Source organism: Mytilus galloprovincialis, chromosome 14 (genome assembly GCF_965363235.1).
Source record: "Mytilus galloprovincialis chromosome 14, xbMytGall1.hap1.1, whole genome shotgun sequence".
NCBI lineage: Eukaryota > Metazoa > Mollusca > Bivalvia > Mytilida > Mytilidae > Mytilus > Mytilus galloprovincialis.
This window is the reverse complement of record NC_134851.1, coordinates 15,819,060-15,835,498: the sequence shown is the minus strand read 5'-3', so window position 1 is coordinate 15,835,498 and position 16,439 is coordinate 15,819,060. Positions and strand designations below refer to the sequence as shown.

Below are 16,439 nucleotides of genomic sequence, written 5' to 3'. Positions count from 1 at the left end.
GTCAAAAATAAACACGAAGAGACAAATTATTCGGTCTAACTAAAATATATCGTATGTAATCTGGGTGTTGTTTTACAGCATGAAAAATGCATCTTTAGTGGCGGATCCAAAAAGTAGAGGTGTACTGCCTAAGAAGGGGCCGCTCCCGTCATGCTTTGATGATTCTCTATATAATCAAACAAATTTTTCCACAAAGGGGAACGGGTCCACCACCCCACCCCCTCCCCACCCCACTCTTAATCCGCCTCTGATCCTGTACAGAGTAGTCAACTTAGCCATTAATTGGGGGGGGGGGGGAGTATGCAATGATAGGCGGTTGCATAAAGTGCCGTTTCTAAAGTAATATGGAGAATGGTCTATTAAGTCCTTTAAATTGTAATGATAATGATTTGTATAAATGAAGTGTTGATTTTATGTTAAAAATGTTCCCCAAATTTTGCTAAAAGATATGAACTCTTACAGTTTCCAACCCGACCGTTAAACATATTGCAGTTATCCGGCTGGTAAGATAAATCTGTTTGAATTTTTTTCTCTTCTTTGTACAATCAAGTTGGAATCTTTAACAAGATATGATAAGACAGGGGCGGATCCAGCCATTTTAAAAAGGGGGGTTCCAACTATATGTCCCCATTCAAATGCATTGGTCGGCCAAAAAAAAGGGGTTACAACAGCCCGGAACCCCCCCCTCCTGGATCCGCCAATGTAAGAAGATAATCATTAAAAAAAATCTTGTGATTAAGACTAGTTCATTGAATGATTGATTCGCAATCTTTGAAAAAAAAATAAAGCGTTTAGGTGATCCAGATTATATTGATAGGGGATTCCCCAATGTTGACAGGAAGCCATTTTGAGCTCAGGTTTAGATTGTTTTCGTTGATAAAATGTAATAAATTCTGTCTTCTGACGAATCTAAGGAAACAAGGTAAAGCGTTTCCGCAACAATATGCATCTATTTATTAAATAAGTATATTAATCAATGTGACAACCTGAAAATAGTGCATTATGGTCCAAGGTAAACCTGACACCTTATCAATAAATAAACAAATCTCCTTTATTTACAAATAATGTCAGGTGTAATAGCACATAATGGACAATTAAAGCAATAATACCATCCCTCTTAATGATAATTCACAAGATTGATCACCTAAACTGAGGCTACTAAAATACTGGAATGAAATTATGTACAAGTATTGTCTATTGTCTAGTAGTAGTATTGACTTGTTTTTGAAAAATGATAATAATAAATAGTTACTAAATCAGCATTAATATGAAACAGGTGTTACATACTTATTGATTGCATGTAATATGAGGCAGGAGTTACCTGCCAAAAGGGACGAAGTCTGTATCAATTTTTTTTTTTTCAAACATATTTTAATGTTAAAATAAAAAGGAAAATACACTACAGTAATGTTTGCAATGTTGGTCCTGATGTTAGGGATTTTAGGTCAATACATGTGACATCATTGAGTAAGTTGGTTCTCGACTTACTCTTTTGATTTTTTAAGTGTAAAATAGTGGAGGATTCCTGTTTAGTCATCGAGTTCCTTCATTTTCAATGTAAACAAAGAAATGTTACCATCAGCCATGATCAGGTAGCTTTTCATATTAGAAGATTAATGATTAAAATGAAATTGTATTGCTGATCCTTCCTAGACTGATAAATATATACTTTATCCTCAGTCTCATGGCAAACAAGACCATGAGAAACAAAGAGATTTCTGCACAAATGCGGAGAAATACATAAGTCTGAAATATAAAGTAAAGGATTTTGAGTTCATTTATAAATACATTGTACAATGTTGTATTAGACTGATTTTCTACTGTAATTGGAGACTTAGTCCCAATATAATATACTTTTTCCCAGTCATGCCTTAGTGATTCCCTATACAATCAACCATATTGTTCCCACAACAGTGGTGCCTAGGCACCCTCCCCTCTAAATCCGTCTGCCTCTAACATGTACATTGATGATTGAATTGCCATAATTTTTTTCTTTTCTAGTTTAAGATGCCTGTCAATCCAGTACAACACAGAATGAAAAGAATTTTTCGGAAGATCAGTATTTGTTTTGTTTTCCTGTCAAGAATCAACAACGTGAGTTATTTCCCTGTAACAGATCAATAAAAAAGATTATTCTTACATCAAATGATGTTTATTCCACTGACTCTAGATCTTACAGTCAGATTTTATTATTTTGGAATGCTGAATGTTGAATCCAGTTTTCATAACACAGTAAAATATAAAAAGATAACAGAAGATGTTTGATACAAATTAAAGTATTACAGGAATACTATTTGTCTGTGAAGGAATTGATACTTGTGACGTTATGAGTTTAATATAAACAAGAAGATGTGGTATGATAATGAGACACCTCTCCACCGAAAACAAAATGATCTAAAAGTTAACAGCTATATATACAATAAACATGATATTGAGAATGGAAACGGGGAATGTGTCAAAGAGACAACAATCCGACCGACCATACATTGTAGATCAGACAACAGAAGAAGGTCACCAATAGGTCTTCAATGTAGTGAGAAACTCTGGCACCCGGAGGCGTCCTTCAACTGGCCCCTAAACAGTCAGGGGACTTATTGAAATAAGTGATTTTTAAATCACTCATTTGAGTAGCAAATTTAAAGTTTTGTCACAAATTGTGATTTTGTAGTTTTACCAAAACACATAGGTTTAAAAAAATATCTGTTCATTAGTAAAATTGAAAAAAAAATGATTTTTTTGCTTCTTTTAAGTAGCAAGGTTTATGCCTTTGATGCTATCATTTAGCTGCACATTCTATTTTAGTAGAAAAAATGCTATAATAATGGCTTTACATAATGAACAGATACTTTCTTAACAGATTTATCCCAGCAGTGGGAGTATTTTTCCTGTAAAGTTCAAGGTTTCATCTTTCAGATTATGTAATAAAATTTCACTGTTCAGGGGTGTTGAAATTAGTGGAGGTTATTAAAATAATGATACTGAAAGAAGTGATTTTTGGGACAAAATTGAGGTATGATACTTAAAAAAGTGATTGTTATGTCATTATCCTAGATTCAGTACAAGGTCATCACCTGACATGACCTGGTCATCCTAGACAACACAGATGTTGGTTCTGATAAGTTTAGAAACATAATTAGTCCCTGAAACATTAGTATTCTATATTTAAAGCTACAGTAAAATTAAATCACTTCTTCTAGTGATTATATTGTACTACTTAAATAGGTGATTATTAAAGAAAGACAACTCTTACTTCCAACCTTTATGGAAATAATGTTACTTGAATCAGTGATTTAAAAATTCACTCATTTAAGTAAGTCCCCTGATTGCTAAACAAATATCTATACTAGTTCAGTGATAATGGACGTCATACTAAACACTCAATTATACACAAGAAACTAAAATTAAAAATCATACGAGACTTAGTCTAACACAGGCCATAGGGTCCTGACTTGGGACAGGCGTAAAAATGTGGCTGGGTTAAACATGTTTTTTGACATCTCAACCCTCCCCTACATGTATACTTCTGGTCAATGTATAAAAATAAAAGCATTACAAAACGCACAGTAAAATTCAGTTCAAAAGAAGTCTAGTCCGATGTCAGAAGAGGTAACAAGAGAAAATAAACAAAATGACAATAATACATAAATAACAACAGACTAGTAGCAGTAACTGACATGCAAGCTCCAGACCTCAATTAAACTGATTGAAAGAATATGTCTTCATCATATGAATATCAGGCACAATCCCTCCCGTTAGGGGTTTAGTATTATACTATCATAAAATATATGAGAAGAACATGACCTGTGTCATGCCAACAACTGGTTTTAATATAAATGTGTTTGATTCCTATGCAAAGACCCTATAAGTGAATACATAGATATAGGAAGATGTGGGATAAGTCCCAATGAGACAACTCTCCATCCAAATAACAAATAATTAAAATAAACCATTATAGGTCAATGTACGGCCTTCAACACGGAGCCTTGACCCACACCAAACAAAAAGCTATAAAGGGCCCCAAAATTACAAGTGTAAAACCATTCAAACGGGAAAAACAATGGTCTAATATATGTATGTTGCCGAATGTGTAACATTTTTGTGTGCATTGAATTTCTTTTACAATATTCACTAAACATGCTGAGACAATATGAAACAACACTATATATGGAGTCACCTACAGACATGATAAAACCAAATTAAAAATTCCCTTACATTTTCACTGCAAAAACATAGATGATATGTATACCCACCAATGGTTGAGATTTAGAAGTGAACTCCCATGTATGTTTTTTTATGGAGCAGCCCTTAAATGCATGTACATCAGAATTATATTGTTATGCCCCACCTACGATAGTAGAGGGGCATTATGTTTTCTGGTCTGTGCGTCCGTTCGTTCGTCCGTCTGTCCCGCTTCAGGTTAAAGTTTTTGGTCAAGGTAGTTTTTGATGAAGTTGAAGTCCAATCGACTTCAAACTTAGAATACATGTTCCTTATGATATGATCTTTTTAATTTTAATGCCAAATTAGAGGGTTTACCCCAATTTCACGGTCCACTGAACATAGAAAATGATAGTGCGAGTGGGGCATTCGTGTACTGGGGACACATTATTGTTTTGTTACTATTTTTACATACCATGTACATTTGTATATTTATGCAAGATACATATAGTTGTATTAACTTCACAAAGCTTGTGTGTTCAATTCTAGGGACCAATCAGACCACACCAAACACGTCATGGGAATAATCACCATGGCAACAATGAACACGATGAACACAACAAGCATGAGAAACCTACAAGTAATTTTAGAGTGGCCAGTCTCTGCTTCATGTTTCTCAGACGTTTACATGTAAGTACATGTATAAAAAATTTTGTATTTATATAATAAGCATGATAAGATAAAGTACATATTCAGGGATCTCCATGGCCTGTTTAACGATGGCGCCCTGCCATCGTTCAAATTTCTTGCGCCATCGTCAAATCACTCGCGCCATCATTCAATTGTCTTCCGCCATCTTTCAAAACTGTGATGGTTTTTATAGCCTGACACCATTTTTTTTAGCAATTATAATATTTGCTTAACCCTCAGGCTTTTTATAGTATAATCCAATACAGTTCTAAAGCCTGAGGGATATCCGGATAATCACTTGTTTAATATTCACATAGACCAAGGTGAGCGACACAGGCTCTTTAGAGCCTCTAGTTTTAATTCATACATTTTATCTATAAAAAAACTAATCAGAGATCGATGCTGGAAACAAGAAAGTTATAAAAACCAAATGGAAAGTGAGCATGAAGAGCGGGAGGACTCAAAAATTATGAAAGATTTTGCCAAATACAGTTACATGTAAAGTAATTTATTCCTCGGATAAAAAATCCTTAGTATTTGGAAAAAAATTCAAACTTTTATAAGCTGTTAATTTATGATTATTTACCATGTAAATGATAATACATGTACATATCAACACAGAAGTGCTGACTACTGACCTGATGATACCCTTTGGTGGAAGTTTTAATGTTACATTTCTGTTAATAGTTTTTAACCTTGGTGATAGTTTAAGCAGTATTTACATAACCCATAATCATTTAGTAAAAAGTAGACATACTACTCATCTCTTTGACATACATTCTCAATTTTAATTTTATACATGCACAAATGTATAGAGATAATTTTCTGTTTTACAGGCATTTGAAGACCATTTCCATGCTTGTAACACACAAAACCACAGACCTCTGATGAAAAAGCCAAAACGAAACTTAAGTGCCAGTGGAAAATGCCCATGTTGTAATTTGAAGACAGATTCCGAGAATGGAGAAGAGCAGACTAAAACCATACTTACCCATTTCTTGAGGGATATCGTTCCAAAATTTTCACGAATTTGTATTGGCCAGAATCCACAAAGCTCATCACAGATTTGGACACCAGACAAAAAACCACAAAAATGGCCGACAAGTCTTGTCTGGAAAGATCCTAACAACACTCCAAAAGACACTTTAGAAGTCTTACAGAAAAAGATGGACATTTTAATGCAGTTATGTGATATTAAAAAAATTCCACCAGAATATTACCCTGAACTTCAAGCATACCAGGAATACTGTCATGAACTATCAAACAAGAAAGATTCGGCAGACATTTCCAAACTACAAATCTTACGGCAGCAGCGTAAGAAGTCACATGACCTCGCCCAAGCTTGTCGGAAATTTTCAGAATTTGTTCAGCATCATGGTTTACCTGATAAGTCCCCTTTATTACAGAAAGAAATACAACGCCTGAGTCAAGTTTTACACGAGGCTAACTCTAACAACAAGTTGGCGTCACAGTTTGATGAGGTGTATTGTGCTATTGCTAATGCAGAGGTAACTTTCAATCAAATAAAGTGAACCCTGTTTTAAGAGACCACTCAAAATAATTATGGGGGAGATAAAAATTGGTTTCATAAGACAGGTGGTCTCTAAATAAGGTTAAATCTATTTGAAATACACACCAAAGGGATAACAAATTATAGGTTTTTGCTTACTACTGATGCACTCTAAATCAGGTTTTACTGTATTCAGTGTTTTTTCAATTGTATGGGTAAACAAAATATAGAGAGGGAATGACTTGTCTGTATGTCACAAACATGACAAAAAACTCAGGGAATTCAATTCTTAATTTTATGAGGAATAAAATTACAATGAGTGTCAGTGTATAGATTAAATTCAGTCAATTGCAAGTGATTCACATTGACAGGGTTTATGTTAATATAGGGGTAGCAGCTTTTGTATACAATTTTATTTTTAAAGGTTTAAGAATGAAATAAACAAGACTTTCAAGAGAGTTACAGAATGTTTTGTCTTTTTCAGGGAACAGAGAAGCCTCCTGAAGAGTTTATGGCACAATTTGCCTCATCCTCGCAGACGTACACAGCAGGCGATATCTTTATGGCGACTTCAGCAGGAAGTTTCCGTCGTGACAATGCGGCCGCCTACAGTTACTTAACCAATAGTCAGGGATCAGAATTCCAGGATATCTTTTATGCCCGGCGGCCTTGTGAGAAGAGAGTGTTTGCAGACACAACCCAGAATTCCAATTTCGTGTACAACCCCTTAGGAGGAAAGAGACTTAAAGCTTGCTCTCAGAGTATTTTAGAAAATGGTTTCGCTGGAAGTGGATTTTTTTGACAAAGGGATTTTATGCTTGTGTTTTTTTGAGACAAAATTCCATCTGCAAATTTATTGTACGATTTTTTATATGTAATGTATTTATAGATTATATTTATTGTTCAAACATGTTTTTGAACCAGGGTAAGTTTGATGTCCTGATGATTGGATGAAGTCACATTTATATTTATATATATTATAAACTATATGTATGAAATAAGGACTTAAAAGAACAAGTTTCACATTTCTTAAAATGTCTTAAGGAGTTATCAAAAAAATATAGATTGATAAATTTTGAAACTTTCACATTAACCCATAGTGATAACAGACCAGGCATTTCAAAATTTGTATTTTCTGATGAAAACATTTAAAGCATTTTGACAAAAGATTTTAATTGTTAAAGAATATTTGTATTAAGTTTTTTTTATAAAGTTTATACAGTTTTTGATAGAAACAATAGTATATGATACTTGAAGGAATAAGCATTTGGCTTTTGTATAAGCTTTCCAAAGTATTGTCAACTAAGCATTAATCGGCTTTTGTATAAAACAGTACATATTTTACACTAAATATAGTTTTCAATTAGAGAAAATTTAGTTCAGAAATGTTCTCGCCTAAAAGTTAGTTTGTCAACATTTTCATATATTATGTGACTGGTTCACAGCAGTTATGGAAGAAAATAAAGGTACTTCTCTGTGCTTAATATTTTTCTTTTTTAGACATAATTTTACCAAGAAATTGTATTGTAAGTCTTACTATATCTATACAAATCCTTGATTTTACAGAAAAAGTAGTTTTCTGACATTTTTGTGTGAAATTAAAAAAAAGAAGATTAAACTGTATAAAAATAGGTCACGGGTAACAAAATAAAGAAAAATCCTTAATGTGAAATGTTCAATACTGGGTAATTTGATTACTAAATTATAAGTTTGATAATTTCTGGAATAGGTTGACAGGTATTACAATGTATAACAATTTTAGGTTGTATTGCATTAAGAAAGGTCTTATTAAAAGCATATATTTTAGATAATACAGATGTGTATATGACACATAATATATTTTATAGTTTATCAAAAGTACTTAAAATAGTATTTTTAACATATCAGTGTTAATTGTTAAACATGATAACTTATTACATTTTCTAAAAGATGATAAACAAATTTTTAAAAAAATATTTTTTTTGAAAAAAACGGTATATCATTCTTTATTCATACTATAAGAATTTGTATTTTAATTTATTAAATCTTTGGGAAAACACAAATTCATGCCCTATTGATGAAGGAAGGTATATTTATCGTTCTTGGTGTTAGATTTACACTTTAAGAGGCTACCCTAATTCTTAGTTATTTCGATACAAAGAAAAACACAAATTTAAACCCTATTGTTGAAGCATAATGGTTGTTCTTGTTTGTTGTGTTGTTGGATAGCTGTCTCATTGATGTAAGTTCCAGATCTCTTTTTGTTCATAGCAAAAAAAAAGAATGTTGAAATTCTCTAATAGAACATTTTAACACAATTTTCTGGACATCTTAATTGTATGCATGTATACAAATAAACTGTTATCTTCAAATTTTTCATCATAAAACAAAAAATATGTCATGTTCAGTGTATGTTTTTTATACTTCGATCCCAAGTTTGAATCGAAGAATTTGTATCAAGAACCTAACAAAGTAAATGTAACATTGAAATAAGTTTTCACAAGAAAAAGTTTTGTGGGTGTGACACTTATCAGTTGAAATAGTAGTAATTTATTATATGTATGTAAAAAAAAAAACATTTGTGATTTGTATTTGTGTATGCTTATTGGGACATAATTATTATAACTATAAAATATATCATTATAATTATTCCAATGAGGTCAAGGCTAGTGGACTGTACAGTGAAACAATTCTAATCTGAACCTTGAAAAACCAAAATATCTGTCTAAATTGATCTCTAACTTGTATTACAACATGTAGTGAAAAATTTCATACCTCTTTGGGCTGTTTGGAAGGGTACAACTTTCTCTAAAATGATGTTTTTACCCAAAAGGGTTTGGTGAAGACAATTTTCACTGTACTGAATATTTTCCTCTACTTTGTAGATATATTGCTTAACTAATGGACAGTTATAACCCTTAATACATAACAATATTAGATAGGAAAAGACTGTTCTATTTTATCCTGATATAAACTGTTTGACTTGAAGCCTGAGATTGTTTGTTTTGTTAATATATATTGTACTCAAATTTACCAAGGCATTATTTCATTGTGTTTACAATTATCAAATTATATTTTCAATTTTGTCTCATTTGAGAAATATAAATTTAGACACAACAATTCTTAAGAGTATTGTCATTATTTGTCCTCTTTGTTACTCTAGTTTAATTTTATTAAATAGTAGGTTAAAATTGAACAGTCTGATAATTTTTCTCTACTTTGTACATAAAATACACAGATAGTACATATAAAAACACACACATTTTTACACTTTTTTACATTTGCTGTATATAATGAATCATGTATTGTGTGACCTACCACAATATTGATGTTGTTGATAATCCCTAAGGATGGATAGAGTATACGGTGATTAGACAATGCTGGTTGATGTTAAAATTATTTGACTTACTTCCCCTTGTATAGTGCATTATCTCCCTTGAGTATCCTGATTTCATTTTTCCAAAACTTGTAGTCCTTATTCTTATACAAGAAAATAAAAACATACAATTTATTTATGTTAATTAAAAGGGTTTTATTTGTAACATTGTTCATATTGAAATTTGTCTATTTGTATGTTTGTCATATAAAAACTGGAAAAGAATGATGATTAAATTAAGGCCTTCTTTGAAGTATTCTTTAACTAAAGAAACAAACAAAGAAAATTTTGATAGAAACAATCACAAATTTTTTTTGGGAAATCAATTTAAATGATTGAATCAGTGCTATATTGAACAGATTGAAATATATTATTTATATAGTATAATGATACCGCATCACTTAGACGAGTTTTTAATGTCCCAGTGAATAAACTACACAGAGAACAATAGGTATTGTATATTTTCAATGAGACAATAAAGCAGGTAAATATTTAAATTCCTTGAGCAAGAGGAGATAACTCTGTCGAACATTTTCATTTGGTTCACAATGAATAGATCTAATAAGTGTTAGTAAATAAATGCATTTAGTATTAAGAATATTTGTAAACTCTTGTCTCACCATTTTAATTTATTGCTCAAATTCCTTAAAAATTCTACAAAACATGACAGTGCTACAAAAAAGTTTTGCATAATAATGTGGTGCAATTTAGATAAAGTAATCTTTTAGTAAAATATACATGGGCTTTGCTCATTGTTGAAGGCCGTACGGTGACCTATAGTTGTTAATTTCTGTGTCATTTTGGTCTCTTGTAGAGAGTTGTCTCATTGGCAATCATACCACATCTTCTTTTTTTATATGTTTATTTTATTGAAACAGATTTTGAAAGTGTAGAGGACATAAAATGAATCAAAATATAAAATTGGAAGACAAAACAAAACAACATGAATAAAATCCAAATCAATTTATATAAAGTAAACTTAACAAATCGTGCTTGATGTAAATTTTATCATAGTACTTTAATCCTGAGAATTTTTAGTCCTTAAATAAGGTTGCACTGCTAAAAGAATTTTTGGTCCTAAGATAAACTTGCACTGCTAAAGTGTGTAAAATGTGAGTTTCAAAACACAGTGCAGGCTTAATGCACAATTATCATGCAAAGAATTTAGAAATCCAGAACCAATTCTACTGCATTCCATTTGTGATGACTTTTGAGTAAATGGAACAAATTCCTACCATTGGAGTAGGTTATCAAGAAATTTGATTGGGTGATTCACATGTTTCAAATGCTTACTGAAAAATAAGTTTTGAGTTTTAGAAAATTATAATTCATTGTTGATATTAGGATCAAAACATACATTATTGTTTACAATTGCTTGACAATTATTGAGTTAAACCACAAATAAAGTTCATGTTCGATTCTAATAGTGTTTATAATGTGATAATTCTCAAAAAAAAATTATACAGTCCAGTGGAAATAATTTTTTTATGATATGTAAATGGTAAAGTCAATTGAAATAATTAATTTACAGTATACAGAAAAAATCTTGTTTTGTCTGTGTTTTTCATTGATTTGGTTGTACTATGTATTACCTTTTTTTTTTTATTTATTTAATGTTATTTTTTTTGTCAAGAATGAAATAATTGTATTAATGAATCATTGCTATTAAAATAATGAAAATTCAGAGATTTCAAATTCATTTAAGCCAATCTTCTCAGACTGATGTCATGTTTGTGTTCGTTAAACACATGGTAAAAACTATTTGTTAAAGTCTGTGGTGTTGTATGCTTTCTGGTTTTACGCTGAAAAATTAAGTGAAACAGTGTTTTTCCTTCCAATACCTTGGTGGCCGACTGGTCTAAATAGTTACTACTGTAATCACTAGCCAGTCAACACTGAGGCTGTGAGTTAGAACCCCGCTCGTGCAGGTGCACTGAATCCAATCATAATTGACTAGGATTGTCAGATTTCCTATCGAAGGAGGTCAGGGTTTTCTCCAGGCACTCTGACTTCCTCCAACATAAAAAACTGGCCACCACAAAATAGCCCAAAAGCGGAGCTTAAAAGTGGTGTTTCAACACCAAAAATTAAAAATGAAATCCAACACCATAAGCCATTATAGAATACTGGTTGATATTTTAGAAAAGAAAACACCAAGACTTTGTGATCTGCTTCTTTTAACATCATAAACAATGAAATATTAGCCAATCATAATGATGTGACTTCATTATACGACCGCAGAAAATGTTTTGGAATCATATAATGGTACGATGTCATTGTCGTCTGCATTGTCGTTCAGAAGACGCATTGGTTTCCGGACAATAACTTTAGTTTAAGCAAATCGATCTCTTTGAAATTTTTAAGAAGGGTTCGATACCACAAAAGGAAAGGTGGGATTGATTTTGGGAATGATGGTACGAACCATTTAGGAATTAAGGGCCCAAAACAAGAATTTTTCTAGTATCAGGATAATAACTTGTGTATTTCGATTGCTCTGAAATTGTACCACAATGTTTAATACCTCAAGTAGAAGGTTGGGATTTATTTTAGGTGTTATTGGGCCAACAGTTTAGGAATTAAGGGCCAAAAACAAGCATTTTTCTAGTTTCAGTATAATAACATGTGTATAAGTCTTACGATTGCTCTGAAATTGTATCACAATGTTTAATACCACAAGTAGAAGGTTGGGATAAGGGACCAAAAACAAGCATTTTTATACGACCGCAAAATTTGAAAATTTTTTGTTGTATATTGCTATCACGTTGGCGTCGTCGTCGTCGTCCGAATACTTTTAGTTTTCGCACTCTAACTTGAGTAAAAGTGAATAGAAATCTATGAAATTTTAACACAAGGTTTATGACCACAAAAGGAAGGTTGGGATTGATTTTGGGAGTTTTGGTTCCAACAGTTTAGGAATTAGGGGCCAAAAAAGGGCCCAAATAAGCATTATTCTTGGTTTTCACACAATAACTTTAGTTTAACTAAATAGAAATCAATGAAATTTAAACACAATGTTTATGACCACAAAAGGAAGGTTGGTATTGATTTTGGGAGTTTAGGTCCCAACAGTTTAGGAATTAGGGGCCAAAAAGGGACCCAAATAAGCATAATTCTTGGTTTTCGTACCATAACTTTAGTATAAGTAAATAGAAATCTATGAAATTTAAACACAAGGTTTATGACCATACAAGGAAGGTTGGTATTGATTTTGGGAGTTTTGGTCCCAACAGTTTAGGAATAAAGGGCCCAAAGGGTCCAAAATTAAACTTTGTTTGATTTCATCAAAAATTGAATAATTGGGGTTCTTTGATATGCCGAATCTAACTGTGTATGTAGATTCTTAATTTTTGGTCCCGTTTTCAAATTGGTCTACATTAAGGTCCAAAGGGTCCAAAATTAAACTTAGTTTGATTTTAACAAAAATTGAATCCTTGGGGTTCTTTGATATGCTGAATCTAAAAATGTACTTAGATTTTTTATTATTGGCCAAGTTTTCAAGTTGGTCCAAATCAGGATCCAAAATTATTATATTAAGTTTTGTGCAATAGCAAGAAATTTTCAATTGCACAGTATTCAGCAATAGCAAGAAATCTTCAATTGCACAGTATTGTGCAATAGCAAGAAATCTTCAATTGCACAGTATTGTGCAATAGCAAATATTTTCAATTGCACAGTATTGCACAATAGCAAGAAATATCTAATTGCACAATATTGTGCAATAGCAAGAAATTCTAATTGGATTTCAATTGGAGTTATCTTTCTTTGTCCAGAATAGTAGTTGAATCAACTTAAATCATTGTTTTATACAATATACAATGTATATTCACTTTTACTACCAACTGATAGATTAAAACAATCTTTACCTTTCAGTGATAACAAGCACTTTTTTTACATTTTAATATTTTATTATGTATTTAAATGAGTAGTTATTGTTGCAAACTTCATTAGAAATTTGAATTGAGATCAGTTTTGAAATAAGGGAAAGGGGGATGTGAAAAAAAATTGGGGGGTCAATTTTTTTCATTTCAGATTTCATAAATAAAAAGAAAATTTCTTCAAACATTTTTTTGAGAGGATTAATATTCAACAGCATAGTGAATTGCTCAAAGGCAAAAAAAATTTTTTAAGTTCATTAGAACACATTCATTCTGTGTCAACTATTTAATCACAATCCAAATTTAGAGCTGAATCCAGCTTGAATGTTGTGTCCATACTTGCCCCAACCGTTCAGGGTTCAACCTCTGCGGTCGTATAAAGCTGCACCCTGCGGAGCATCTGGTTCTAGTTTCCAGACAATAACTTGTGTGTAAGTGTAATGATCTCTCTGAAATTGTACTACAAGGTTCCATTTAAGAAAGGGAAGGCTGGGATTGAGTGTGGGGCCAAAAACAAGCATTTTTCTAGTTTCCAGATAATAACTTGTGATTAAGTAGATGCATCTTTCTGCAATTGTACTACAAGGTTCCATACTAAAAAGGAAAGGCTGGCTACAGTGGTGTTAGCTAACTTCTTAAAAGTTTTATATTTTTGAAAGTGTAAGACCTGGATGCTTTATATTTTGTATATATAGATGCCTCATGTTATATTAAGAAGTTTCAGTCAGTCACATGTCCAATGTCCTTGGCCTCATTTTCATGGTTTAGTGACTACTTGAAAAAAGTTAATATTTCTTGTAATGTTAAATTCTCTCTTATTATAAGTAATAGGATAACTATATTTGGTATCTTGCAAGGTCCTCATGCCCGTCAGACAGTTTTCACTCGACCTCATTTCATGAATCAGGGAACAAGGTTAAGTTTTGTCGGTCAAGTCCATATCTCAGATACTATAAACAATAGGTCTAGAATATTTGGTGTATGGAAGGACTGTAAAGTCTACATGTCCAACTGGCAGAGGTCATATGACCTTGACCTCATTTTCATGGTTCAGTGGTTATACCGGTAGTTAAGTTTTTGTGTTTTAGTCTTTACGATAGTAGAGGGGCATTATGTTTTCTGGTCTGTGCCTCCGTTCGTTCGTTCGTCCGACTTCAGGTTAAAGTTTTTGATGAAGTTGAAGTCCAATCCACTTGAAACTTAGTACACATGTTCCCCATGATATGATCTTTCTAATTTTAATGCCAAATTATAGTTTTGACCCCAATTTCATGGTCAACTGAACATAGAAAATGAAAGTGCGAAGTTCAGGTTAAAGTTTTTGGTCAAGGTAGTTTTTGATGAAGTTAAAGTCACAACTACTTGAAACTTAGTACACATGTTCCCTATGATATGATCTATCAAATTTTAATTCCAAATTAAAGTTTTGACCCCAATTTCACGGTCCACTGAACATGGAAAATTATAATGCGAGTGGGGCATCCGTGTACTATGGACACATTCTTGTTTCTTATACTTTATGCGAATAGATCTACTATATTGGGTGTATGGGATGATTGTAAGGTGTACATGTCTAGCTGGCAGGTGTCATCTGGCCTTGACCTCATTTTTTCTACAAAGGACAATATGATTGATTACTTAATCTGCTTTCATTTATTTACATGAGTACCCATTTTCGCGGATTGAGGATAAATTGTATTTTCACGGATATTTGGTTTGTGGTTTTGTTCAAGTCTAAAGTCAAACCCATGAAAATAGGTGTCGTTGATTCTAATAAATTCACATTGTTTGCCAAACACAACAATTCTATATAGTTAGAATAATGTTACACAATAACTCAATTACACAATGTTGTATAATTACAATTTTTTTAAATGTACGGAAAAGAAGTTGGATAAACATCAACAAGACAGCTACCCAACCATACAACAACAGTCTGTGCCAACCTGTTATAGGGTTTTCTGACCGAAAAAGAAATAAAATGTTTTTATGCCCATTATGTTTTCATCAGATTCTTAGATGGTGTATTCTCCTGGTTCTGTTGTAAGGTATGTAAACACTAGTATAGACATCTTAAACAAATCGTTTTTGTCATTGACACATTTATCCACATACCCGACGTTTGGTTGATGTTCTTTGAACCTCTTTATAATCAATATCTTGAAAGATATATATAAGAAAATGACACGAGGTTAATTGATTGATGTTTGCTTTACATCCAGTGGCAAATATTTCAAATTTTGCATGTTCAGAACAAGTAGTTACGATTTTAGTCTTCCTAAACATAAACACTATTTCTTTCTCAGCAATCTTAATCAAAATTAGAAACTTTAAATACTTTTTGTCTTACCTCAAGCTGTGTGTGATTTATACTAGTTTAAGATGGCAAGTCCTTTGATGGGCAACAACCTTTAACCATACACAAGCACAACTACTTGTCTTTAAAGGCAACATAATTTTACCAATATTATAGATCAGCACGTATATGTTTCTGTCTAATTTCCCCTCAGTAAAGACCCCCATACAACAGGCACTTGATTCTATCCATGGGAAGGTCGACTATCCATATAAATAGATGGATAGTCGACCTTCCCATGGATAGAAACAAGTGCCTGTCCCCTATACCGAGTTTTTCAGTAAATTGACTAAAGAGTTCAAATCGCCGTGTTACCTTGATCTTTTCTTAAACATCAAAGAAACTATTCTACAATGAGCAATCAAATATATGAAATTGTGAAATTCAAGAAATTGGGAGGAGAATCTGTAAACAACCCTCGAGTCCTGAATAGGTGTACAAAAAGCTGTCTGTGAAATTCCGACGATCTCGGTTGTAAACTATGGTATAAAGGCT

General features: G+C 32.3%; 1 protein-coding gene across 1 annotated transcript; it reads left to right on the top strand.

The window, feature by feature from the left end:
* The first annotated feature begins 802 nt into the window (after positions 1–802).
* Positions 803–9,813, top strand: LOC143059231 (uncharacterized). Its single transcript, XM_076232716.1, has 5 exons — positions 803–922; positions 2,002–2,094; positions 4,708–4,848; positions 5,685–6,356; positions 6,843–9,813. Exons 2-5 carry the CDS (start codon positions 2,008–2,010, stop codon positions 7,158–7,160), a joined length of 1,218 nt encoding a protein of 405 aa, XP_076088831.1. The 5' UTR covers positions 803–922; positions 2,002–2,007; the 3' UTR covers positions 7,161–9,813.
* The last annotated feature ends 6,626 nt before the right edge of the window (positions 9,814–16,439 follow it).